Source organism: Rattus norvegicus, chromosome 13 (assembly GCF_021556685.1).
Source record: "Rattus norvegicus strain SHRSP/BbbUtx chromosome 13, alternate assembly SHRSP_T2T, whole genome shotgun sequence".
NCBI classification, from domain to species: Eukaryota; Metazoa; Chordata; class Mammalia; order Rodentia; family Muridae; genus Rattus; species Rattus norvegicus.
In genome coordinates this window covers 32,203,637-32,230,317 of record NC_141546.1, presented here as the reverse complement: position 1 = coordinate 32,230,317, position 26,681 = coordinate 32,203,637, and the positions used below count along the sequence as shown (strand labels likewise).

The 26,681-nt window shown below is 44.3% G+C and overlaps 1 protein-coding gene across 36 annotated transcripts in view; it reads right to left on the bottom strand.

Moving 5' to 3' along the window:
• The window catches only part of Clasp1 (cytoplasmic linker associated protein 1), a 221,554-nt gene that overhangs the window by 33,063 nt on the left and 161,810 nt on the right, over window positions 1-26,681 (bottom strand). For 21 of the 36 annotated variants that reach the window (XM_087580631.1, XM_087580632.1, XM_087580617.1 and 18 more), the window contains 4 exons: window positions 23,526-23,604; window positions 22,625-22,768; window positions 9,323-9,466; window positions 8,406-8,512 (listed from right to left, as the gene is read on the bottom strand). In XM_087580631.1, the coding sequence (XP_087436757.1) occupies window positions 8,406-8,512; window positions 9,323-9,466; window positions 22,625-22,768; window positions 23,526-23,604 (474 nt within the window). 36 annotated transcript variants of the gene reach the window in all.

Here is a 26,681-nt window from a genome sequence, read left to right as displayed (position 1 = left end):
CTCAGCTCTCCACTGTCATGCCTGCCACTTGCTGCTATGCCTCTCTGCCATGATCCCTCTGGAGCCAACCATAAGCCCAAATTAAGTCTTCCTTAAGTTCCTTGGTCATGATATTTTTATCACAGCAATAGAAAAGTTATTAATACAGTATTCAAGGAAAGACAAGATGCTGTAGGCTAACTCACTTATAGAAAGTCCTGAGCTAGCCAAGGAGTTCGGTACACTCCAACAATCCTTGGCTGTACAGAACCAAGCAACAGCATTATTAGTTCTTTAATGTAACAAGGTGTCCACTGGTCAGATCCCTTCCTAATGGCAACACTGCCAAGCCATGCATTGCACAAGAAGCAAATTTCCTCTAAGTTAAAAACAACCAGAATTTACTAAGTTGCTCCCTTGGAGACTGCCATGGGACTAGTCGTATCTCTGCCCACTGGAGGATGCAATGATCCAAGTACTCTTTAATGCTGGCGACAGCAACAGCCCTGAGCTCACTCTCACAGACGGAAGCTAATGCACCCAGCACTGCAAAACTGGTCCAGACAGAATCTATCTTTCCTGGTAAATGGAAGAAAGCACCTATCAGCTGTATTAGGAGAGTTCCGACAACACACACCAACTCAAAGCCTGGCCTTGGCACCTAACAAAAGGAAACACGATCCCTGAACACATCTGCAGGTGAAACTCAATGTGCATACCCATGAGAAGTTAAATTAAAAACTAGACAAAGCAGTACTCAAGGGTTCCAGGCATTTGGAGTTCACAGGCTGTCCCCAAGGCAACTCTACAGAACTACTCAAAGTATGACTAGAGAGAACATCCCATGTCCCTGTCCTAGGCACTCTGCAACACCAGCTTATGCACAGGAGTGTTTATACATCTGACCAGTACACTATTTTTATACAGAGAGACTGAGTATTATGACTCACATAAAAAAAATATACAAGATGTAAAAGAATGCCTTAAATACTTTAAATCACAACAACCAAAGATAACAGCATAGCCCATGCAAAAGAAAAAAAAATTTAAAGAGTGATGGACGGACGAGAGGTGGTCTGAAGGAACGTTCAGTCTTTAAGGGATGTCACAATATTATTTTCAATGTGTTGCTTCAGAGAATGTTGGCTTTCAGATAAATCCACCCCATGATTTTCAACCCAAACTCCCTTAAAATGTTTCACTCCAGTTCCAATGGCTGCCCCATCACAATGGCCTCTTGTGAGGAAAGTAAAGGCTCTGCCGGCTGTTGTCCCCTCGGTCACTTTCCAGGAATGACCAATTCCAGCTATCACAATGGTGTCAGGGTGTGTCCAACCCCTGAGGTTACTCCTTCAAGAGCCTCTTGGAAGAAAGCTGAAATCATGAGCTCTGGGTACTCATGAGCACTAGAGATGGCTGCTCTCTAGTGGCACCCCCTCTCTAGGCATCATCCCCCTTTTTCTTGATGCTGTCTACGGTTTGCCTTTTTTTCAGATCAATACCCTTTAAGCCTTCACTTCTTAGGGAAAAGTTTCCCAGGAAGGCTGTCATCAGGAAGTGGGTTGGACAAACAACCCCAAATCTACGTTTTAAGAATATTCACCTTTCGTTTCTGTGTTTGTACGTGTATGTGCTTGCACAGGCACCCAGAGGCCGGAATGTAAGCCCCCTGATGGAGGTGCTAGGACTGAAACTGAGAGAACAGTAAGTGCTCCTCTCTAGCCAACCCTGAGACCTGAGTGCTGACAAATGAAGACTGTGCAGACTGGTGAGGTGAATCTGCATGTGACGCAGAGTGCCCCATTTTAGCTTAGAGACATTCTCAGGATGTAATAGTTTGGGTTAAAGCCCAAGCCTTGATCACCTGTAAACTTTCCGATTAGACTCTGAGGGACTTCGCTCTGAATCTTAGATTAGGAAGAGTAACTCAGTCAACCAACAGCCATTGACCTAAGGACAGGTCGTGTCACCCTAATGTAGCCCAGTGACTACCCTGTGGAGAACCAGATGGCAGGTGGGAAGGGACATTGGGTCAGGATGACAAAGAAATCAATGGGAAGAGAGGAAGCCTGTTTTTTTGGACCTTTCTTTTCTGTTAATTGAGGGCTAAGAATACCAGGTATAGACAAAGAGAATACTTTTGTTGTGAAATCAATAGGGTCTGTTAGTCTTCAAAACCCATTTACAGTCAGTGTTATCTCCCTCAGTTGTGTACTGGAAGTTCTACTTTATGTCTTTCCCCCACCCTCAATGCTGGGCATTGAACCCAGGGTCTTGGGCATGCTATGGAGCCCCACCCCATGGTGAAAATTATGTATTAACTGTTACAACTAGTTGAGTTAGATTGATGTTACATGTACATTTGGGAAAGATGATTCTGGAGATGATTCTGACCTCCTCTGGAGGTCAATCTGGATAACCCGCTGGAGGATGAGTGGAGTGAGGCTCTGTGTGTGGAAGGGCAAGCAGGGCAGTCTACTGGGGGAGTCAATGAAGTGGGTCTACACTGGGTGACAGGGTGACTCAGAACAGTGACAAGCGCAGGTATTACAAAGAGGACACCATCTGTGCATCAGTTATTTAGAACCCCACAGCCGCAGCTGCTGTTTGTTTTCTAGGTTGACTTTTTAAATGTTTAAAATGTAACCTTGTGCCTGTGTGTGCATGTGCACAAGCTAATACTCCATGGTGTACATGTGGAGGTCAGAAGGCAGCTCTGTGGAGCTGGTATCAGGGATTGAACTCAGGTTACCTGTCAGGCATGGAAGCAAGTATCTTTACCTCACAAGCCCTCTGGTTTTCTTTCTGTCCTTAAGATCTTTTATCCTTTTACACAGCTGGGTACACACTCTCAGCTTTGGATTTTTATGACAGTATTCAAGAAACTGGAACAAGTGTCTGAGGGAATATATAGAACTTTCTAGAGATCAAACATAACTGTTTTTTTTTTTTTTTTTTTTTGGTTCTTTTTTTCACATAACTGTTTTAAAGCCTGACAGGAGCTATGTCTTTCTGGATGTGTCATGGGTCACTAAGCCAGCGCCTGGCAGCTTTACTCCCAGCAGCAGCAGCTGCTTCCTAGGGACAAATAATTTTCTGTCTGAAACCAGGGCATCTTTCCTGATCAATGCATTTATTTGTTCGGCAGTACTGGAGTACTTACACAGGCTAGGTAGGAGCTCTGCCACGAAACTAGCTTCAGCCCTAGGTGGGGCATGTTTAGGGACATGGGACAATGGCACAACCTATCCTGGCTTTGTTTTATTTTTGTTGTTGTTTTTTTGACAACCTGACTTGAGCTAGATATGTCAGGGAAGAGGAACTTCTGTTGGGAAAACGTTTCCATCACATTGCTTATAGGCATTTTCTTGATTAATGACTAATGTGGGAGCCAGCCACCCCACTGTGGGCAGTGTCATGTCCTGGGCAGGTGGTCCTGAGTGGTATAAGAAATCAGGCAGAGCAAGCCAGTAAGCAGCACTCCTCCATGGCTATTGCTTCCTGTCCCTGCCTTGAGTTCCTTCTCTCATTTCTCTGGATGATGGACTACAAACCATGTGCTAAGTTAAATAAAGCCTTTCCTTCTCAAGCTGTTTTGTCATGGTGATTTCACCTCTCAGGGCTCTCTGTGTGGTGGCTGTGAAACAGTATTTGTGCATTCACAGTAGGGACAGTGACTTGTGGAGAGCAGTCTCACCCGATCCTTAGCAGAGCTCTGCTACACCTGGGACTCATATTAAGGAAAGTGCACCCACCACTGTCTATCTGGACATCATGATGGGACCTAAATGCTACACTAGGACAAACAGCCCATCAGAGTAAATGGTGACCAATCTGGTTGGGTGGTAAAAGTGTCACTGCCTCTTAGAGCGAGCAGCAGCCTGGCTCCCAAGTCTGTTCCTGCTCACATGTTTCACCCAGGCTCCATGCCTGCAAGTCTAAGTGGAGGCAGGAATCTCACCAGAGGAGCTCGGAGGCTTTCTGAAAGACCCAGGGCAATGTTGGGGACATAATAATATTGTGACATCTTGAACAAACTTAACAGGTAGCATGTTACCTGGGAGAGTAAGAGCGCCTGAGAGTCTTGTGGGAGGGAGCGGTGGGAATGGAGTTAGGCTGAGAAAAGGGAGGTGGGGGCTTCGATAGCCCGTCGGCACTCCAACCCCACAACCGACTGCAGTGATCAGAAGAGGACAATCAGAGAGAGAAAAACAGAGATGCAAGGAGAAGGGGAGGAAGAAGATACCCCATCAGAGTATCTTTAGGACTCCTCTTTCCTGACAGAGTCTCATAAAATCAGCTGGAGCAAAATTTAGTACTTCATACAAGGAGGAAAAAAGAATACTTTGCTCCTCAGTTAGGACTGTTTTTATTCCTTTTTTCCCCAACCATGGGCTAAGCTGACTGCTTTAATCAACTGAGGTTGGCTAGTGAGATGGCTCAGCAGTTAAGAACACTGGTTGCTCTTCCAGAGGTTCTGAGTTCAATTCCCAGCAACTATATGGTGGTTTATGAACATTTATAAAGGGATCTGATGCCCTCTTCTGGCATATAGGTGTACATGCAGAGTTGTACATTTAAAACAAAAAAAAAACAACAACAACAACAACAAAAAAAAAAAACCCCAAAAAACAAAACAAAAAAAACCCAAAACCAAATAAATTTGGCGAGTACTCAGGAGGCAGGCTAGAGGCTAGCTTGGTCTACAGAGTGAGTTCCAGGATAGCCAAGGCTATATGGAAAAATACTCTATCGAAAAAAACAAACAAAAAACCCCAAAACCAAAGTCAACTGAGACCAAGTGTAGCCGTGTGCATACGTATGAGAGGGCGAGCCTGTGTGCCTGGGCTGGACATGCATTAGAAGCACTGGAAACTAAGGATGCTAAGGTGGTGCCCGAGTCATTTCAGAAAGGACCAGAGGTGGCACTCTCAAGACTTCATTCAAGTGGTGTGGTTGAGGTGCTCTGAGACCACACCATAGTGTGAGGACTCCAGGGCAGCAGACAGTGTCTCTGAGCTGGGCATCTAGTCAGAGTTCAGAAGACAGAGTGCCACTGGAGAGTGGGTAGGTGAAGCCAGTAAGTCTTAGCTGGCCAGCTCAGAGGAGAAAGAATCTAAATTACAGACATGAAATGGCACTCCTCTGCTTCTGTGTCACTCATAGGAAACTAACATGCACTTGGGAACATAGGTATCTAATTGCTTGTCACAGTGTCAGTAACTGACCTGGGCTTGCAGAGGCCCCCAGGGAAGTTCTAACTCCTACCACAAGTTTTGAGCATACAGGGCAGAGTCCACAGCATCCTGCCAGCTGCAGCACAGTTTGTACATGAGTTTGTATGGTGGTCAGACGACAAGCTCCGGGTACTGCCATTCAGGCATCTTCTATTTTTTATATGAGACAAAGCCTGGGAGTAGAGAGGAACTTCACCAGAGGCTAGGTAGGTTACTGCGTGCATGGTCTGGGGATTAGTCTTCACCTCTTATCTCATTACTGCTGGGAAAACAAGGGCCTATCCTTTTAAATTTTTTTAAAATGGGTTCTGAGGATGAACTCAAGTCCTCATGCTTGGAAGGCAAGTGGTTTATCAATTGAGTCATCACCACCTTCAGTGGCACCAACAGTTCTCACAGCAGGTGTCCCTAGGTGTCAGCACCCCTGAGGAGGGGCACAGAACCCATCTTGTAGGGAAAAACAGCCTGGAGATGAGAGGTCACTGTGGCACAGGACCCTTTCAAGCCACATTCCAGGCTGGGGTAAGCAGAGAGAAAACAGGGGTGGTACCCAAGTGTGGTTCCATATGTGGGCTGAGTTTGCTAAGAACCTTTGCCATGGCCTACAGATGCTATGTCACCTAGCCAGGAGAAACGCAAGAGCTGTCTGAAGGGCAGCTTGTCAGGGGACCCAGAGGTGACCATGCAGGTCCATTCTGTTCGGGGCTACACTCATGAGGAACATACACTAGACTGCAGCAAGACCTCGGGCACCTGTAACTGCAGCTCTTTCTCCACCACAACATCACAATGGGTAAAATGAGCTAAACTGTAAGTATGGGTTAAATGATAACCTCCACTCAGATATTGTGTCATACTTGTTCATTGGTTGGGAAGAACTGGTAGCCATCCCCTCACACACTAACCAGTAATGACAATCTACAAAGCATTAGCCTGGAGACATCTCTGACACTACTGGGTTAATGAAAAGAACTTTCTCACGAGGGAAATCCAAAGCTATCATCAAATTAGAGCTGTTATCACAGTCCCTAATTATCACCATAATCAAATTACAGAACTTTTGATTTAAAACAAAAAAATCCTAGTTCATCTTTATGTACAGAACTAAAAAAAAACAAAAAAAAAAAAAAACAAAAACAAAAACAAAAAAAAAAAAAAACCAAAAAAAAAAAAAACCCCAAAAAAACAAACAGCTGGTCTTCTATTTTCCCCTTCAAAATAAAAGGTAGCAGTCAAGATCATGCTTCAAGGCTTAGAAACATGGTGGAGGCTTCACTGTAACGTTTATCACCCTTGAGAGATGTGCAAGCTACTCAACTCTCGTGTTTAACCTAAAACTATACTAACTGAGTAATTCACTAAAGAAGATCTGGCCAGGAGAAAATATGTTCTAGTCACAGCCAGAACTTTCCATATTGAAAATAAATCTCTTTCTTTCACCTAAGAGTTTAAAAAAAAGCTTGGTTAAGAATTAATGGACATTTTTAATGATTTGGAGACATGCAAAGATTAATTTCTAGCCAGTTTTTAACCTAGTATCAAAGTAGTCAAATACTTAATTTGAGGTTTATCTTTTCTCATTACCTATTAATGCCATAGGTAAAAGATATATGAACTGTGCATTTCGGAAGAACAGACTTCCCAATTAAGCATACACAGCATCATGCTGAGACAAAGCATCAACTTATAGAAAACATGCATTTTCTATAAAATCTTCACTGTCTGTACTGTACCCTGGTCACTCAGGCTAAACCATGCACCTCAGTGATCTTAGCATTCAGTTGCCAGGGAAGGGCAGTGACTCTCACCAGTGTCTGTCTAATCCTAATATGCTGCAACACTGACAAAGCAGATAGAACCTAGTGATGTAATATCAGACTTGATGCGACAGATCAAGTATGCACCTGATATTACAGAGATTACTTGATAATACAGCTCACACAAAGCAATGCGAAGACAGCGAGGTGCTATAAAAGCTTATGAAACACATTCTTTCCCCAAGTACAGATTTCCTTTGCTCCATGATATTGATAGTATAGTTGGGGTCTAGAGGACACTGGTGGTAAGAAAGGAACCCACAAAAGTTATATTTAAAGGCACCAGTGGGCCAGGCTTAGTCTTATATGCCTGCAATTCCAGCACTCTGTGTGTGTGTGTGTGTGTGTGTGTGTGTGTGTGTGTGTGTGTGTGTGTGTGTGAGAAGGCATAGGGTCTTGAATTTAAGGTTATCTTCTGCTACAAAGTTTGAGTCAGCCTGGGTTAAATGAGACCCTGTCTCAAAATGAAAACCAAAACCAAAGGCAAAAATAAAAGTAAATTGTGGACATCTTTTTAGCAGATGAAGGCCTTTACCAGGAAAGGGTATATTTGACATATTTCCATAGCCTAAAGACTGTGACTTTTCATAGATAAAATATAGCACTTGAGACCCTTGCTGGTCCAGGATATATTGTGGCTCCATAGAGCCACCACTCTGAGGACTAAGAAGCCTCAAATCACCTCTCCTGTGAAGTCACCCAACTACTGGGCATGATGGTATATGACTGCCATGTCTGGAGCCTAGAGACTGAGGCAAGATATGTATGGAAAGTTCCAAGCTGACCAGGACTACTTAGCAGACCTCAGCTCAAAAACAGAAATAAAAATGAACAAGTAAGAAGTTAGGCCCTCAGACCAGCAGGAGTCTGCACATGTTGAACTAGGCCCTCAGACTAGCAGGAGTCTGTACATGCTGAACTAGGCCCTCAGACTAGCAGGAGTCTGTACATGCTGAACTCGGTGGTGCTCAGGCTCCCAGCCACTGCGTTTGCAGAGCAACATCTGCTTTAAATAGGACATGGGCAGGTCTGCAGTGCAAAGCTGACTGGAAAACTGTCCCAGGTTTGGTGCAGACTCTAAAGGGTCTATTGCTAACTCAGTAATACCATTTTGGTTCTCTGTTTTAGAGGAGAGCTGAAGGGCTTTTTCAGGGATTCAAGTGACCTTCGGTGTTTAAATCTATGAGGTACTTGGTTCAGTGTTTAGAGCTAGCAGAACTACAGAGAACATGGAGCATGAACTGTTCCACAGTTACAAGTGGAGAAGGAGCAAGCCCACACCCCTGTCCTAGACTCTGCTATTCCGCTTATGTCTAAGCAGGCTGCAAAAACTGGGGCACTTTCATTTTTCACTCCTGTGGAATGAGCTTACCTTGGAGATAGTCCCCCATGGGAACAGTTGGTGGGTGAGGTCAAGGGGCTGGTCCTGCTACTGGGGTGTCGGGAAGGTGTCCGGCCAATGGTATTGCTTGGAGATCCCTGGGACAAAGGAATGTATGCACCATTATTAAAAGGTTTTCTTCAAAGTCCAAGAACTCTTCCCTTTGTTTCTTAACCTGTGTGTAAATCCGTCCATAATGACAATCCCCACACCACCCCAACTCTGCCTCAAGATATAAGCTGCGATGGATAACTGTTCTGTGGGAACTCTTGGAGCTTAATGGCCACTATCAGCTATATGGTGGCTAATACTGACTATTAATCTGACAAAATCCAGAACCATGTACAAGACCAATAACTGGATAAGTTGGCAAGAGACTTTCAAGATTGTATTAATTAAGGTGGGAAGATGCACTCTGAATTCCGGCAGTGTCATCCCAGGGGTTAGAGTGCCAGACTGAACAAAAGGAACAAAGTGAGCTGAGCACCAGCAAGTGACCGCTACTTAACTGCAGACGCAGTGTGACCACTTGCCCTCTCTGTCATGCCGACTGTACCACTCTGGAAATATGAGCCAAGATACATTCACTCTTCAGTTCCTCTTGTCAGAGCTATGGTAAAGGAACTAAAATAGCTCTGCTAAGCGATACAATTAAGCAATTGTATCATTACAGGAATAGAATAACAAAGACAGATTCAAGTATGAAAGAATAGTAAAACAACTTAGTAAATATGTAACTGACTTGACAACCTTACCCATGTGAGTATCAAATCCATTTACTTCTGGAGCATATGCCATGATCAGAAAGAAGCTTGTTAACAGAGGACAAGGAAGCTGACTGTCCCTCAGCCTGGAGCCGGGTGAGGGTCAGTTGGAGGTCATAACCAAACCACGAGCAGGGCACTTACCACACCAGCGTTACTGGAGTTCTTAAGGTGGTTATGCAGGAGTTTGGTGGCACCGTCCTGGAATGTTTTTGGCAAGGCACCAAGTAACATGGTAAATTCAGGAGTGTTCAGTTCGAACAGAGAGATGAGCACAATCTGTGCTGCCTAGAAAAAGAAAGCATGGCCAAGAGGTGAGTGTGCACCACAGTACTGGAGAGTTCACAAGCACTGCTTCAAAAGCACAGCATCGGTCACAGGGAGCCCGACTTTAATCTGGAATAGTCCTTGCTTCTGTTTTAATGTCGTGGCCTTGGATGGCTCATTTCCTTTGTTGTCCAGCAGGAGGAAGGAAGCTGGTAAATAGAATATTAATAATATCACATTATATAATAATACAAATAATAAATGCTTAAGATTGTTCTCACTTTAGTAAGAACTGGACAAGCTGGCAGTGCACCGTGGGAAGAGGCAGTTTCTAGACAAACCACTGTTGGGTTTATATCGGGACATTCTAACCCACTGCACTTGACTAAATTAGAAATTTTAAAGGCACATGAAAAATGTCTTCTTTTATGCCTAAGAAGCAGGACAAAGACTTTACCAGACTGGAATCTGATGACAGACAAAAGCACCCTGTTACCTTTGGGAAAGTACTTTACTAACCGAGTAACAACACGGGAATACTTGCAGGGATGGCAGAACATAGGAAAACAATCGAATACAAGAGAGAGACTCCCTCAAGCAACGTGCTCCTAAGGCTGTGGGAGTCTGAGCTTAAAACCCAAAGACCCAGGAATTAGTGAGGAGGCTGACTTCGAAGCACTGAAGCTGCATGTGGTGGAGCGTGGCCTTTTATCCCAGCCCGCCACAGGCGGAGGGGAGGGCCCGCTTCTGAGTGCCTGCAACCTGTTCTACACAGTGTGGTCCAGGTCAGTCAAGTGATCGCAGTGAGAATCTGTCTTAACAACAAAGAAAACAAACCCTCAAACTACATTGAAAGATACTTCTGGTAGACACCAATCGCCATTTCTCAATTTCTAAGAGTCAAGAGAAAGAAAAAAAAAAAACTATTTCTAGTTTCTATTTCATTTTCATTTTAACTATACTATAAGACATCTTTTCAGAGACTATAATATTTAGGATTACAGTCAAGTATTTGGAATATTTTTTCATGATATAGACTCAAATTAAAAACTAAGAATATTCTTTATGGAATTAAAAATTATTTTTCAACTTTCTAAAAGCATTCATTTACAACAGGCACCATTTCCTCCCCTGTTCTTCACTCTGTACCCCAGACCCAGGTGGTTGGCGGTACTTTTAAGCACACACGAGAAACATCACTACTGAGGCTGCACTAGGATAAAGTAAACTCTCCTGATTTAAGCCCCATCCAAAACGCTCTGCTTCAAACCAGTGAAGGTGCTGTTAGGTGATCTGTGTAACAAAACCAACTTCAAATGTGCAAACAACCTTGTACTGTAAAAACTGTTCATGAGATGTTAGGGACACGCCACACGCATGCAGAAAAATCACACGGTGAGAAGGCAGGCAGTGGGTAGGAACTTCAGCACGGGAAAACACAGGTGTGTTGTCACTGCAGTAATGAAGCACAGAGACTCGGGCTTTACATGTGCACAGTGGCACCTGAAAACTGTCTCTCTTCATCTTGGAGACAGAGCCTCAGGTTGGTCCTGAACTTGTAATGTAGCCAGTGATGACTGTGAACCCCTGGTTTTCCTGGCTCCACCTCTGCAGTACCAGGATGACAGCTGTCCACTACCATGCCACACTGTGACATGGGAACATGGACACTGTGGACAGAGCTGGGGCATGCTGGGCAAGTCCTGCATTCTGGAACAGTCGTCTTCACGTGAGATATGCCACAGTCTTTACAAGACTGTACTTCCTTTCAGAATACTGCACGTGGAACACCACAAACCAACCTGAAGGCATTTTACGCATGTTCTGCCATGCTTTTGCACATGGGTGCTGGGGATCTGAGCTCAGGCCCTCACATTTACACAAGTACTTTGGCCACTGAAGCATCTCCATAGCCCCTTGCTAACTTTTTCTAATGGACAATTTACAAGTTGTTATAGCCTGGTAATTTAAGGGTCAAATAGAATTTTTTGTTGTTGTTGTTGTTGTTGCTTGTTTTCATTTCCAATGTCTCGCTCTCCCCCCCTCCCCATACTTATTAAATTGGGTATTTCTTATTTACATTTCAAATGTTATTCCCTTTCCCAGTTTCCAGGCCAACATCCCCCTAACCCCTCTGCTTCACCTACTATATGGGTGTTCCCCTCCCCAACCTCCTCCCCATTACCACCCTCCCATCAAGAATCCCTTTCACCAAGGGTTCAGTCTTAGCAGGACCAAGGGCTTCCCCTTCCACTGGTGCTCTTACTAGGCTATTCATTGCTACCTATGAGGTTGGAGCCCAGGGTCAGTCCATGTATAGTCTTTGGGTAGTGGCTTAGTCCCTGGAAGCTTGGCTATGTCTCTCAGGAGAGATCAACATCCGGTTCCTGTCAGCCTGCACTTCTTTGCTTCATCCATCTTGTCTAATTGGGTGGCTGTATATGTATGGGCCACATGTGGGGCAGGCTCTGAATGGGTGTTCCTTCAGCCTCTGTTCTAAACTTTGCCTCCCTATTCCCTCCTAAGGGTATTCTTATTCCCCTTTTAAAGGAGTGAAGCATCTGCATTTTGGTCATCCTTCTTGAGTTTCATGTGTTCTGTGCATCTAGGGTAACTCGAGCATTTGGGCTAATATCCACTTATCAGTGAGTGAATACCATGTGTGTTTTTCTGTGATTGAGTTACCTCACTCAGGATATTTTCCAGGTCCATCCATTTGCCTAAGAATTTCATAAAGTCATTGTTTTTGATAGCTGATTAGTACTCCATTGTGTAGATGTACCACATTTACTGTATCCATTCCTCTGTTAAAGGGCATCTGGGTTCTTTCCGGCTTCTGGCTATTATAAATAAGGCTGCTATGAACATAGTGGTACATCTTTGTTATATGTTGGGGCATCTTTTGGGTATATGCCCAAGAGAGGTATAGTTGGGTCCTCAGGTAGTTCAATGTCCAATTTTCTGAGGAACCTCCAGACTGATTTCCAGAATGGTTGTACCAGTCTGCAATCTCACCAACAATGGAGGAGTGTTCCTCTTTCTCCACATCCTCACCAGCATCTGCTGTCGCCGGAGTTTTTGATCTTAGCCATTCTGACTGGTAGAATCTCAGGGTTGTTTTGATTTGCATTTCCCTTATGACTAAAGATGTTGAACATTTCTTTCTTTTTTTTTTGGTTCTTTTTTTTCGGAGCTGGGGATCGAACCCAGGGCCTTGCGCTTCCTAGGCAAGCGCTCTACCACTGAGCTAAATCCCCAACCCCGTTGAACATTTCTTTAGGTGCTTCCCAGCCATTTGGCATTCCTCAGCTGTGAATTCTTTGTTTAGCTCTGAACCCCATTTTTTTTTTTTGCACAATTCATACAATTGTATTTGTTGACACTTAAAATTTTTGAGCAAAATAAAAAGTATAAAACAGTATGCTGGCTAGTTTTTTGTCAGCTTGACAACCAACTTGTCATCTGAGAGCAGGGAGCCTCAAACGAGAAAATGCCTCCATTAGGTCAGCCTCTACCCAAGCCTGAAGGGAATTTTCTTTCTTTCTTTTTTTAATTAACTTGAGTATTTCTTATTTACATTTCGAGTGTTATTCCCTTTCCCGGTTTACGGGCCAACATCCCCCTAACCCCTCCCCCTCCCCTTCTTTATGGGTGATGGGTGTTCCCCTCCCCATCCTCCGCCCATTGCCGCCCTCCCCACAACAATCACGTTCACTGGGGGTTCAGTCTTAGCAGGACCCAGGGCTTCCCCTTACACTGTGAACCCCATTTTTTAATAGGGTTATTTGTCTCCCTGTGGTCTAACTTTGTGAGTTCTTTGTATATTTTGGATATAAGCTCTCTATCAGTTGTAGGATTGGTAAAGATCTTTTCCCAATCTGTTGGTTGCCGTTTTTGTCCTAACAACAGTGTCCTTTGCCTTACAGAAGCTTTGTAGTTTTATGAGATCCCATTTGTTGATTAAGGCAGGAAATAATCAAACTCAGAGTGAAATCAACCAAATAGAAACAAAAAGGACTATACAAAGAATCAACAGAACCAAAAGCTGGTTATTTGAGAAAATCAACAAGATAGATAAACCCTTAGCCAGACTAACCAGAGGACACAGAGAGTGTGTCCAAATTAACAAAATCAGAAATGAAAAGAGGGACATAACAATACAATTGGAGGAAATTAAAAAAAATCATCAGATCCTACTACAAAAGCCTATATTCAACAAAACTTGAAAATCTGGAGGAAATGGACAATTTCCTAGACAGATACCAGGTACCGAAGTTAAACCAGGAACAGATAAACCAGTTAAACAACCCCATAACTCCTAAGGAAATAGAAGCAGTCATTAAAGGTCTCCCAACCAAAAAGAGCCCAGGTCCAGATGGGTTTAGTGCAGAATTCTATCAGACCTTCATAGAAGACCTCATACCAATATTATCCAAACTATTCCACAAAATTGAAACAGATGGATCACTCCCGAATTCCTTCTATGAAGCCACAATTACTCTTATACCTAAACCACACAAAGACACAACAAAGAAAGAGAACTTCAGACCAATTTCCCTTATGAATATTGACGCAAAAATACTCAATAAAATTCTTGCAAACCGAATCCAAGAGCACATCAAAACAATCATCCATCGTGATCAAGTAGGCTTCATCCCAGGTATGCAAGGGATGGTTTAATATATGGAAAACCATCAACGTAATCCACTATATAAACAAACTGAAAGATAAAAACCACATGATCATTTCATTAGATGCTGAGAAAGCATTTGACAAAATTCAACACCCCTTTCATGATAAAAGTCCTGGAAAGAATAGGAATTCAAGGCCCATACCTAACCATAGTAAAAGCCATATACAGCAAACCAGTTGCTAACATTAAAATAAATGGAGAGAAACTTGAAGCAATCCCACTAAAATCAGGGACTAGACAAGGCTGCCCACTCTCTCCCTACTTATTCAATATAGTTCTTGAAGTGCTAGCCAGAGCAATCAGACAACAAAAAGAGATCAAAGGGATACAGATTGGAAAGGAAGAAGTCAAAATATCACTATTTGCAGATGATATGACAGTATATTTAAGTGATCCCAAAAGTTCTACTGGAGAACTACTAAACCTGATAAACACCTTCAGCAAAGTGGGTATAAAATTAACTCAAATAAATCAGTAGCCTTCCTCTACACAAAAGAGCAACAAGCTGAGAAAGAAATTAGGGAAACGACACCCTTCATAATAGTCCCAAATAATATAAAATACCTTGTTGTGGGATGTGAGGGCGATCTGGCTGCGACATCTGTCACCCCATTGATCGCCAGGGTTGATTCGGCTGATCTGGCTGGCTAGGCAGGTGTCCCCTTCCTCCCTCACCGCTCCACGTGCGTCCCTCCCAAAGCTGCACGCTTGGTCGAAGAGGACGACCTTCCCGGAATAGAGGAGGACCGGTCTTCGGTCAAAAGCGAGTAGCTGCGCTTCCCTGCTAAAATACCTTGTTGTGACTTTAACCAAGCAAGTAAAAGATCTGTACGATAAGAACTTCAAGACACTGAGGAAAGAAATTGAAGAAGACCTCAGAAGATGGAAAGATCTCCCATGCTCATGGATTGGCAGGATTAATTATAGTAAAAATGGCCATTTTACCAAAAGCAATCTACAGATTCAATGCAATCCCCATTAAAATTCCAATCCAATTCTTCAGAGAGTTAGACAGAACAATTTGCAAATTCATCTGGAATAACAAAAAACCCAGGAGAGCTAAAACTATCCTCAACAATAAAAGGACTTCCAGGGGAAATCACTATCCCTGAACTCAAGCAGTATTACAAAGCAGTAGTGATAAAAACTGTATGGTGTTGGTATAGAGACAGACAGACAGACCAGTGGAATAGAACTGAAGACCCAGAAATGAACCCACACATCTATGGTCCCTTGAATTAACAAAGGAGCCAAAACCATCCAATGGAAAAAAAGATAGCATTTTCAGCAAATGGTGCTGGTTCAACTGGTTCAATGTAGAAGAATGCAGAGAGATCCATTCTTATCACCTTGTACAAAGCTTAAGTCCAAGTGGATCAAGGACCTCCACATCAAACCAGATACACTCAAACTAATAGAAGAAAAAGTGGGGAAGAATCTCGAACACATGGGCAATGGAGAAAATTTCTTGAACAAAACACCAATGGCTTATGCTCTAAATGGAATCTTAAGAGTGACTCTCACGGTAGGTAAAAGGTTCTTCAAAACTCATTGTCTGTTTGCTAAGACCTCCTAGGCCATCATCTGTCTGGTGGTTGTACACTTTACAAAAGTACGGACTTCTTCCAAGCAGGCAGGACATAAATTAATCTTTGACAAATGTTTAGGTGTTGATACTACTCAGCTGTGAAAACTTCTGATGTGGGAAAATGGGAGGACACAGTTTTCAAATTTACCAAGAATAGTAAACTTGCTTACAAAACCATTGAAGACAAGGGACTTTGAAAAAAAAAAAAGTGTGTGTGTGTGTGTGTGTGTGTGTGTGTGTGTGTGTGCGCGTGCGTGCGCGCGCATTTGTGCGTGTGTTTTCACGTGAAGGCCAGAGGACGACCTCTGGGTTGTTTTCAGGTGTTGCTCACCTTGCTTTTTAGACAGCATCACTCAGTAGACTGGAACTTGGTAAGCAGACTAGGCTAGCTGACTCTGCACCCCGAGGGATCTTCTTGTCCCCAGGTCCTCTGCACAGCAGCAGGACCTTAATCCAGTGGATCAGGTGAAGGTGTCTGAAATGGTCTTTCTCCCCTTGCTATTCTATTTAATATGATTGTGAACTATGCTTGGAAACCATTTTACTGGGAAGGTGGTTAATCAGGACACCAACATCACAATAGGCACACAGGGTCACATGCTATCATATCAGTGGTAATTCTCAGTGGCCTCACAGGGCGACCGATATGGACAATGTGAGGGTGATCAGAGGGTGTGTTTGGGGTTAGTACATGGGCTCCATCTACCTGTTTACAACTTTCTTCCAAGTTTGCTTCTCCAGGCCCGGAGCAGGTGGGGACTGACCTACCAGGGACATCGTCCCCTGCTCGACTACGCTGACGCTGGAACTGGTGAGCAGAAGAGGGAAGGGTGATTAGAGAGAGGGAAAGGCCAGTCAAGGCTGTCTGCTAGTTCACAGAGAAGCTTCACCAAGGCTGAGGCCCCTGAGACAGAAGTCAGGGACATTGAGACCTTAGTACCCAGTGTTGCTGGGTATCTTAGTTAATCACAGTCCTTCATGGGAGAATTCTTGCTTCGTGTGATATATGAAGGACAATCAGAGGTCAAAGTGCGACATGAGAAACAGTCATGGCTAAGTTCATAGTCAACTTTTAGGTTTTAGATTTCTGTGTGTGTGGTAGGGTGCACATGTACAACACTATGTGGGGACCAGAAGACAACTTATAAGAATCATTTCTCTTCTTCTACTATATGGATTTCACGAATCAAACCCAGTGCATCAGGCTTGGTGGCAAGAGCCTTTACCCTCTGGGCCATCTTGTTCTTATGCTGTTTAGAAATTTGATCCTTCAGACACTTTCTGCATACTTGTCTGGATGAGTCAGTCCCACAGCATTTCTTTCCTTCCTAGGTTTCTTTGCTATGCCTTCATTGCTCACATTTCTCAAAACCTGTGGACGCTAAGGACTCACCCAGCACCTGTGAAAGGTCCTGGCTAGCCCACCGACATTTGACAGAGATAATCATATAAAATAAGCAGACATACAGCACTGGAATTGTAAAGGAGGAACATGTAATTAAATACTCTGGCTGGGCACAGGGGTTCACACCGTAAGCCAGCACTGGGAAACAGAGGCAGGGGATCACAAGTTCTAAGCCAGCATGAGCTTCATGAAGCCCTATCTCAAAAAAGCTAAGGGCTGGGGATAGAGGAATAGAGTGCCTTGCTAGCATTCTAAGACCCTGGGTTTGAGCTCCAGCATCACATAAGCACACACACACACACACACACACACACACACACACACCAGAAACAAACAAATTTAACGGGAAAAATTCAATTGCTTTTATTAGATGACCTTTCATAGGCCCCATGACTTCCTATGTGCTGGGACAAGCTTGGTCCTAAACTTGTTTCCTCAACAGCAACAAATCCCAAATAACCCTTAGATAACAGCAGAGGAGCTGGCAGGATCGTTTTCTTACTGTAACCAAGGCTGTCCTAGATGCCCCCAGCCAAGTATCAGTCTCTTGCAGACAACAAACTCAGGAGATTAAATGCTTTGCTCAGCCACATAGGCAGAAGCCAGAGGGAGGCCAATCGGCAAACTTATTTCTAAGTAACATTGCCCATTACTTTCTACCAAATACAGTGACTGCAAAAGGTCTAGTGACTACTGACATCTGGCTGGCACACTTACACAAGGAAAAGGTTAATGTTAAAGCGGCCACACCAGGTAACAGTTGGGTATCTCTGGGAGGCTTCCAGCAGTCACAGTCTACTAGGCAATACCCTTTGAATGTTGTGAGTTTGCTTTTGATTTTTAAAAAAGTTCCTTAAATATTAAAACTCCCTTCTCTTTGCAGAGCAAACCATCCCTAAAAATGGAGCTAAGAAAGAAACAAAGGAAATATTAAAATTATTGGAAGTCAATGAGTCTGAACTCCATCAGCCTGCATTAGATTAAAGTCTTCCAAAGGGTTATGGGTGGGGCTCTGCTGGTAAGCTGCTTGCCCGGCAACAACGTGGCCCTGGGTTTGATCCTCAAAATAACATAAGGCAGATGTGATCCCCAGAAGTACAAGGCTGCATGCAGTGGCACAGGCCTGCAATCTCAGCATTTGGAAAGGCTGGAGGACTAGAAGTTCAAGGCCATGGGGTGGGGCAGGGGTATTAGGAGGACACAGTGTTCTGGCAGAGGACCCAAGCAAGTTTGTTCCTAGCACCCACATCAGAGGTTTAAAACTGAACTCGCAGCTCCAGGACGATAGCTTCTCCTGGTCTCCCAAAGTCGCTGTACTCACTCAGACATGCTCATGCCCATAACAAACATACAAACACAGGGACCACTAAGAAGACGCAGTGATTATGTGAGCACTTGGTCCTCTTGCAGGACCCCCACGTGGTTCCCAGCACCCACATAGTGGCTCACAGCCTCCAGAACTCCAGTTCTGGGGCATCCAATTCTCCTTTCTGACCTTGGCGAGTACCAGGCACAAACATGCTACACAGACATAAATGAAAGCAAAACACCCATACACATGAAAAATTTTAAGACTTTTTGTTAAAAAGTAGTTGAAGGTCACATAGTAAACTTAAGGCTAGGTTAAAATGGCACCCTGTGGGGCTGGAGAGATGGCTCAGTGGTTAAGAGCACTGACTGCTCTTCCGGAGGTCCTGAGTTCGAATCCCAGCAACCACATGGTGGCTCACAACCATCTATAATGAGATCTGATGCCCTCTTCTGGTGTGTCTGAAGACAGCTATAATGTACTTATACATAAATAAATAAATCTTAAAAAAAATGGCACCCTGTTTCAACAAATACAATAAAATATAAATTAAAAAAATGTCTTTAAAAAGTTCAAGAGGACTTTTACAGGCTGGGGAAATGGTCAATCAGCAAACTGCTGGCTAGCAAGTCTGAGCACTTAAGTTCACATTCCAAGCATCCATGTAAAAGCTGTTTATTGCTGTGCATCTGTAACCCCAATACTAGGGAGGTGGCTTACTTGGGGCTCTCTGGCCAGTCAGTCTAGTCAAAACAGTGAGCTATAGCACATAAATGGCATCCCACTTTATCCATCTTTTGTTTAGGTACTATATTCATTCAGAAAATTCTCCCAGCACACCTCACATTCTGTGCAAGCTATGCCGCTCACAGCAGCAACTGTATTCACGAATGCTGGCCGATGGCAACCAAACAGGGCACTCACATAAACTGACTTTGTGCTTGGAAGTTATAAGCTATGGTGACCTAAAGGGAGTTGTTTCCAAAGACCAAATACTGGAAAACTGTCTTAATACGTCTACTTGTGCCCTCAGAGCCACAACACATGGGATCGTTAAAACAGAGCAGTGTCTGGAATGTAAAGGTACACCGATCTAAGTACATCAACTGTACCACAATTTGCAGAGGCCAAAAGTAAGTTAGTATTTTGTAAAAAGTGTCTAGGACGGTGATATAGTTTGTTTGGTAAAGTGCTTGTGACACACACACTGACACACACACACACACACACACACACACACACACACACACGAAGACCTGCAACCAGGTGAGAAGATGGCTCGTGGGTAAACTTGGTATCAAGCCTGATGACTTGAATTTGGTGACCAGGACTCCCATGGTGAGAAGAGGGAACTGACTCGGCTGTTTATAGCCCTGCACACATGTGTGTTGGCATGTACCCTTTCCTCTGGTAATTAATATAACAACCACCATTCCTAGGCAGAGAGATATGTGGTTTTTATTGTTTTGTTTCTGTATTCTGTTAAAGATCTCTTTATTCACATCTGAGTGTGTGTGAGAGTCTGCCATGTATGGATACAGTAGGCGGAAGGAAAAGGGTCCAGATCACCTGGAGCTGGAGCAGCTGTGGGCTGCCTGACGTGGTGTGGGAACAGGACTCTCCCCTCTTAATCACTGAGCACACTTCAGCCAGGGACTAGGAAGGCAGAGAGGGGAGAGTCTCTGGGACTCACTGGCCAGACAGCCTAGCATACATGGAGACCTCCAGGCCAGTGAGAGTCTCTGTCTCAAAGAAACATAGATGGAACCTGGGGAACAACAGCTGGGGTTGACCTCTGGCCTCCATACAGATCCAAATCTCCCTCCTGAAGAGCTAAGGAATTACCAGGTAACAACGAAAGGTTTCTGCCAAGCCACAAAAGAGCTTTGGAAGCACAATACAAGGCTGTCCCCAGGAACAGGCCCCAAGTAATACCCTTCCAGCAAGTGAGACTTGGGGGAGGATGGTGGATATGCCTCTCACCATTGTCATACAGATGAAGGGATGTGCAGATATAGTTAAAGTCCCTAGATGGTTAACTTTAAGACAGGGACCCGTCAGGACCTGAGTGGGCCTGACCCAATTATGTGGGCACTGCAAAGAGGTTGGAGAAACTGAGAGGGAGAGAAATCCTCCTGAGGGCAGGAGACCTTCAAGGCTGGTGGGAAGTCTTTAGGCCATCAAGGGCATGCTCAAGACTGCATTAATAGGACTCCAATTTCTTTCTGCTTCCTGCTGATTTGTAAGCTCTGTATCTGTATCCCTACCAAGAGGCACTCAGCAGAGGTGATGGCGACACCAGCATCATGCCCTGAAATCCCAGCTGCCTCCTTCATAAGCAGTGTGTTAGGTATCTAGTCTTTGGTTTTGACAAAAGTTAACACATCCTTACACCTGCTGGTGAGTATAAGGCTATTGTTTATATTTGGTGATTCTGTCAATTTGAAAATTACAACAGAAACATTTGTTTCTGACTTGTAAATCAAACAAAACCATTGAGCCACCTACTACTGCATCTTCCAACTCCCAGAGTGGTTTAGTGGTTACATTTTGCCAATGGAATTTCTTCTGATAAATGCTTAGAGGTGAATAAAAATAAGGACAGTAGATGGCAGACGTGCCCTGGCCTTGGTGCCTCCAGGGCAACTGGAAAATCTGTGTAGCACTTGTTCCCATCCTGCTCAAGACAGGCCTAGTCTCTCTCTTCTTGCTGCCTGCCTCCTCAAACACACATCTGCCTATGTGCTACCAGGCTTCTTGCAGTAATGACAATGAACTAAACCTCTACACTGTAAACGCTCCCCAACTAAACACTCTCCTTTTTAAGAGCTGCCTCATTAAATCAGCAAATTAAGTGCTAACTGAGATACTGTCCTTCAGGGACATGTCTGAACCTGGAGGGTGAGAGCAGCTGGAGCCTGCTCGTCAGAAACTCTCAGGGAAGAACTGCAGCCTGCCGACACTGGTAAAGCACCTGACTGCCCAAGCAGATGTGCTCTAGCTGGTGGGTGGAGAAGAGGCCTGGGTGGCATAGTGGAGAACCCTGTTGGGAGGCTGTCACGCAGAGTCCACAGCAGGCATATCCATTTTTGCCACAGTGTCTGCTGTGTTTCGTTTTATATGGGCCCTGGGCATGGGTCTCACGCCTCTGAGACAAGTACTCTACTGAATGATACACAACAGCCATGTGCCATTGTGAAACCCAAGCAGAGGCTCTAACACTGGCACAAAGAGAAAGGCAAGTGCTACAGCAGCCAAGTATGACTCACTGTAGTCTATGGTGGCTGAGTGTTCTGCACGTGCCAGGGAATGCAGGTCTATGACGCAGACTGTGCCTAGCAGGGAATGATGGCCTGGGCTTCACTGCTGCAGCCTCTCCAGGTGGACCCCTGTGAGCTGCCAAAGCAATGAAGTAACAGCTCGGTGTTGGGAGTCTGAAAATCCACATCAGAGTTCTGAGGCTGGGGAGATGGGACAGTCAGTGGTGTGCTCACTGGCAAGAGGAACCTGAGGGCAGATCTCCAGCACTGTGGTCAGAGCATGGGGACTTAGGTCTACTGCTCCAGCCCTGAGAGGAAGGGGCAGAAGGAGCCCCAAAGCTCACTGCTCAGTCAACCTAGTTGAATTGGTGAGCTTCAGTCTCAGTCTGAAAACTAAGGTGGAGAGAGACAGAAAGATGCCTGAGGTTTACCTCTGGCTGCATGGACACATATGTCCTTCCCAAATTAAAGACAGTTTGTTTTTTTTTTTGGGGGGGGGGCATATAACAGAAGGATTTGATTCTTTTTAAAGTCAGGAGTCTGCTATGTCTTAGCAAACTTTCAATTACATTTCACTCCCAGGCGCCTTTGCAGCCACAGTGAGCCCCAGATCTGCCCATCCCTCATCAGAGCAGAGCACTAGTGAACACACTAATGCTTTATCACAGAAGTTGATCCACCAGACTGGAGATGAGCAAAGCAAGACAGAGAAGCAGTAGCAGCACAGCCTTGGTGACACAGCTGTGTGTGTGTGTGTGTGTGTGTGTGTGTGTGTGTGTGTGTGTGTGTGTATGTGTGTGTGTGTGTGTGTGTGTGTGTATGTGTGTGTGTCTGTGTGTGTGTGTATGTATATGCACATTTCCAGGGGATATGTATGCCTGCCTAAGGGAAGCCTGGAGTCTTGCTTCTGCTCTGTGAACATACCTTTCTCACATCTGAACTCTTGGGTTCTGTAGTCCATGTTATGATCCTAGAAACAGCAAGTCTTGTTTCACTGGAATTTACAAAATCTGTGGGGTCCATCTGTCTGGCCAGAGACTCGATGTATTTCAGGATCGCCACTTTGACCTGAGAGACCAATGATTATAAATGTTAAGCCTTGGCTTGTCACAATCTTTGAATAGACTACTTGTCTGGCAGCTGAAAAGTGAATGCCGCGAAGGAGAAACCTCCCTGTGTCCCTGATGAAGTTTATGCATGGACTGACAGCCTACTCCACATCAGCAGACATGCTCCTAGATTCTCAGAAAAGCTTTACCACTGGCCAGAAGCCCGAGCCCTGCAGCTTTGTAGCTCTGCAGCCAGTTCTGTGATACATGCTGGGCCAGGGCCTGAGAGACCATCCCCATCCACCAACTCATACTCCGCTCCAGTTTCTCCACTGGTTTTTGTTCTCAGGAGAAGGAGACTACGATCTATGAGACCCATCCTAGAGTCTAAAGCAAAGTCAGTGGTCAAGAAACAGACTGCACATGAGCACACACGGCCTCCTTCTGTTGTGTAGCAACACGACAGAGTTGTCTTGTCACTGCAGGTGTGACTTTCTACCTGCCTCAGAGAAAGCAACTATTAAAAAATACTCTAGCACTGTACAGATCTCGGCACATCAGAATGCCTTTCCCAGGTCACTAACATTATTGACACTGCTGGCAGAAGCAAAATACGGCACAATCTGCCTACCAAAGGAACTAGCCATTTGGGACCAAGAGAACTGAGAACACGTTCACAGAGGGCTGAACAGAGATGCTCCTAGTTATTCAGACTCTAAACAAGACACACAGGGGAAAGGGAACTTGAAAAGCAACTGTAAATGACAGCCACTAACCTTGAGGTTTGGAGTTTGAGTCTGATCCACAATAAATCTCATCAAAATGTTAAATTGTTGATCAAATGGAAAGGAATCCCTAGAATAAAAACAAGTTCTTATGTTTAATCCTGCTGTAGATCAATATATACAAAAGTTCATTCATGTTTTTATATATACATATATTTATATATGGTACTTTTCAGTTTATATAAATACTAAATTAATATTTCTATATGGAAAACCTGGGGAAAGGAACATAGTCACTGTGAGTAGCTACTGAGGACCAGGCAGAGAATGCAGGCAAGCAGCTGGCCTCCTCCCCTCTCCCCACCTTCCTGAGCACTGCTTACTGGTGAGCTAGTGACTCTCACATCCCATCTTTCCACCTGTACCAGACCACTCAGAGCTCACTCTGGAAGCTAAGCAGGTGTCCTCCAGTCCTGTAAGCCCAGGTGACCCTCTTAGAGTTACCACAGGAAGATGCCCATGTGGTGCTCAGTGCTGGCAAGTTCTCTACCCAGCGATGACTCGAAGGATGCCTCGGGTCCAAGGAACCCTTTGCCTTGCCTCAAGCCAGTGACTACGCCCATGCCTCACAGTCACCGTACATGTCTGATTCAACCAAATGATCCTGGGGGCTTCTGTCGAGCAAAAGTCAATCCTTTTATTCTTATGGTGTGGCAATCACGATTGCTAGTTTAAAACCGCTCAGCAGAAGCACTGGGCTATGACGTCTTCATCACAGGAAAGACAAGGTAGTGTCTAGGAACGAGTGATAAGAGTATTCTCTCTGAATCTCTTAGAGAGCTACGAGACTCTTCCTACAGAGGTATGGGAAGTGACTATGGATGCAGGTTTGAATCTCCAACACAGGAAGAAAGGTTACCAAGTGTTTCAAGACTCAAGTGGAAATTATAATAAACAACACAAGAAAACTATAAAGTTTTATAAAGGGGAAAATATTACAAAATGGTTAATAATTACTTACAAAAAGTAAATTTAAGCTAATGCCAGAGCACCTGCCAAAGCCTGGAGGTTCCCTTGACCCCCAAAGTAATAAAACTGGCCCAAGAGCATCCTTATTCCCACACTTGGGAGCTGTGAGAGCTGGAAGCTACACAGATACTTCTGGAACAAAGCGCACCCTAGTGTCTCTACTTAACCTTTCCTGCTTCTGCACCCTGCAGATAGAGAGGTCAGTGTGTTTAGGTAAGAGCTGTGCCTGTTGGTAGGCATCGTCAGAGGCGAGGAAGCCAGGGCAGATTAGAATAGTGGAACAAGGTGGTCATCATGAATAATCACTGATAACCTCCAATGTCCCCTGGGCCCTGTAGCAAGGCCATCTTTTCCAGCACTCTCTGCTTCTATCTGACCTTTGCTATGAGAACAGGTGTACATATCAGTTGAGTGAGTAGGGATTGGGCGGGGGGAACAAATGCCTTAGACATAGACCAAATGTACTTGAGATTAAGTTTTTTTGATTTGTTTTTTGTTAGTGCATGTGTGTGCCTATGCTGAGTGTCTTCCTCGATCACTCTACTCACTGAGATGGGATCTATTATTTGAACCCAGCGCTCTCTCCAATCCTCATGCTTGTGGAGCAAGCACTGAGTACTCTGTGCAGCCTAAGATTAAGACTCTTATAAGAAGGGGCATCAAGGAAGACACTAAAGATCACAGTTCTACTTTCCTCCCACTGTGCGTGAGTGTGAAAGGGGTGGGTGAGCACGGTGGGAAGGAGAGAGAAAAAACTCACTGAGCTATATCCAATTGTATTTCTTAATCACCAAAATATAGGAGTACAATCTTAATATTCCCACCATTCAAAAAAACTTTAATGAATCTTTCATTCATACTCACACATGTTTTATTTGGACTTTACAGAGTCATAAAAACATCTTTAAATATGTTACAAAAATCTATGCTTTTGACTGTTTATCAAGTCTGAAAACACTGGATCCATATTTTAGTAAGGCCACATCTTCCTACCTGCATGGCTGTTTGTGGTCCTATATTAGACCAGACTACTCAGTCAACCCCTGGTCAACCCTTTGTAAGGTTTCCAGGCACTGGTGCACAGTGCTGCTCTCAAGTTCTGTTAGGAGGAATCATCCAGTAGAAGAAGAATTTGGAAGACTTATCATATGTATGCTACTCTTAGTTCTTTCAAAATCAGAAGAAAATGTGTGCAAATTACACAGGTTAGCAGGCTAAGAAACCCAATGGCATTGGAGTGTAGACTCACAAATCCCACATGGCAGTGGGCCATGTAGGAGCTACAAGCGTAGGTGTGTTGGTGGCATATGCTAACTGAGCAAGAAGGTGCAGGAGGACGGACACACAAACCTATAGGGCAGCCTGGAATCATAGGGGCAGACAAAAGAGCGAAGGCCAGAAATTCTCCTGCTTGTGATGGCAAGTGATTGATTGAAGAAGGCACCTAATGTTGACTGCTGGTCTCCCGTGCTCTTTGTGTGTACTCATATGTGTGTGTGTGTGTGTGTGTGTGTGTGTGTGTGTGTGTGTGTGTGTATACATGCGTGTATCCAGAAATAATTGATACAGAAATAATTGAATATACACACACACATATACAGAAATAGTTCCATGGCTCAGAGTTGGAGAATGGGTAACCAACTGTGACCATAGGCAAGTCAGCACAGCTTCTGTTTCCCACTGTTAAAAACCCCATGTCACTTCTGAGCTCCTTCCCTTGGAAAACCCCAGGACACCTGGGGTCTGTCCCAGTCTATCAACCGTGGGTTCTATAAAAGGTGCTGCCAAGTTAATAGCTTCTGAATGCCTGGGAATCACTTGTTCTTTTCAGAGAGCCATGAATCTCCCTTTAGCCTCTATCTTCTACCATATCAGTCAGATCACTGTGAACATCGTCACTCAAGTCTAGTCCAGGCATGCTAACACCCCACAGCTGCACAGCAAGCACCAGGCTTCTGTGGGGCAGCACAGTTCCCCAGTGTTTCTGAGCCACGGCAATAGCCAGGCAAGCTACAAAGATGGTTACTATTCTCAAACTCTAAGTTGAGGAACTATTTCTGTATATGCGTGGACTTAAGTAAGTTATTTCTGTGTTAATTATTTATTTCTGGATACACACACACACACACACACACACACACACACACACACACACACACAGTGCACACAAAGAGCATG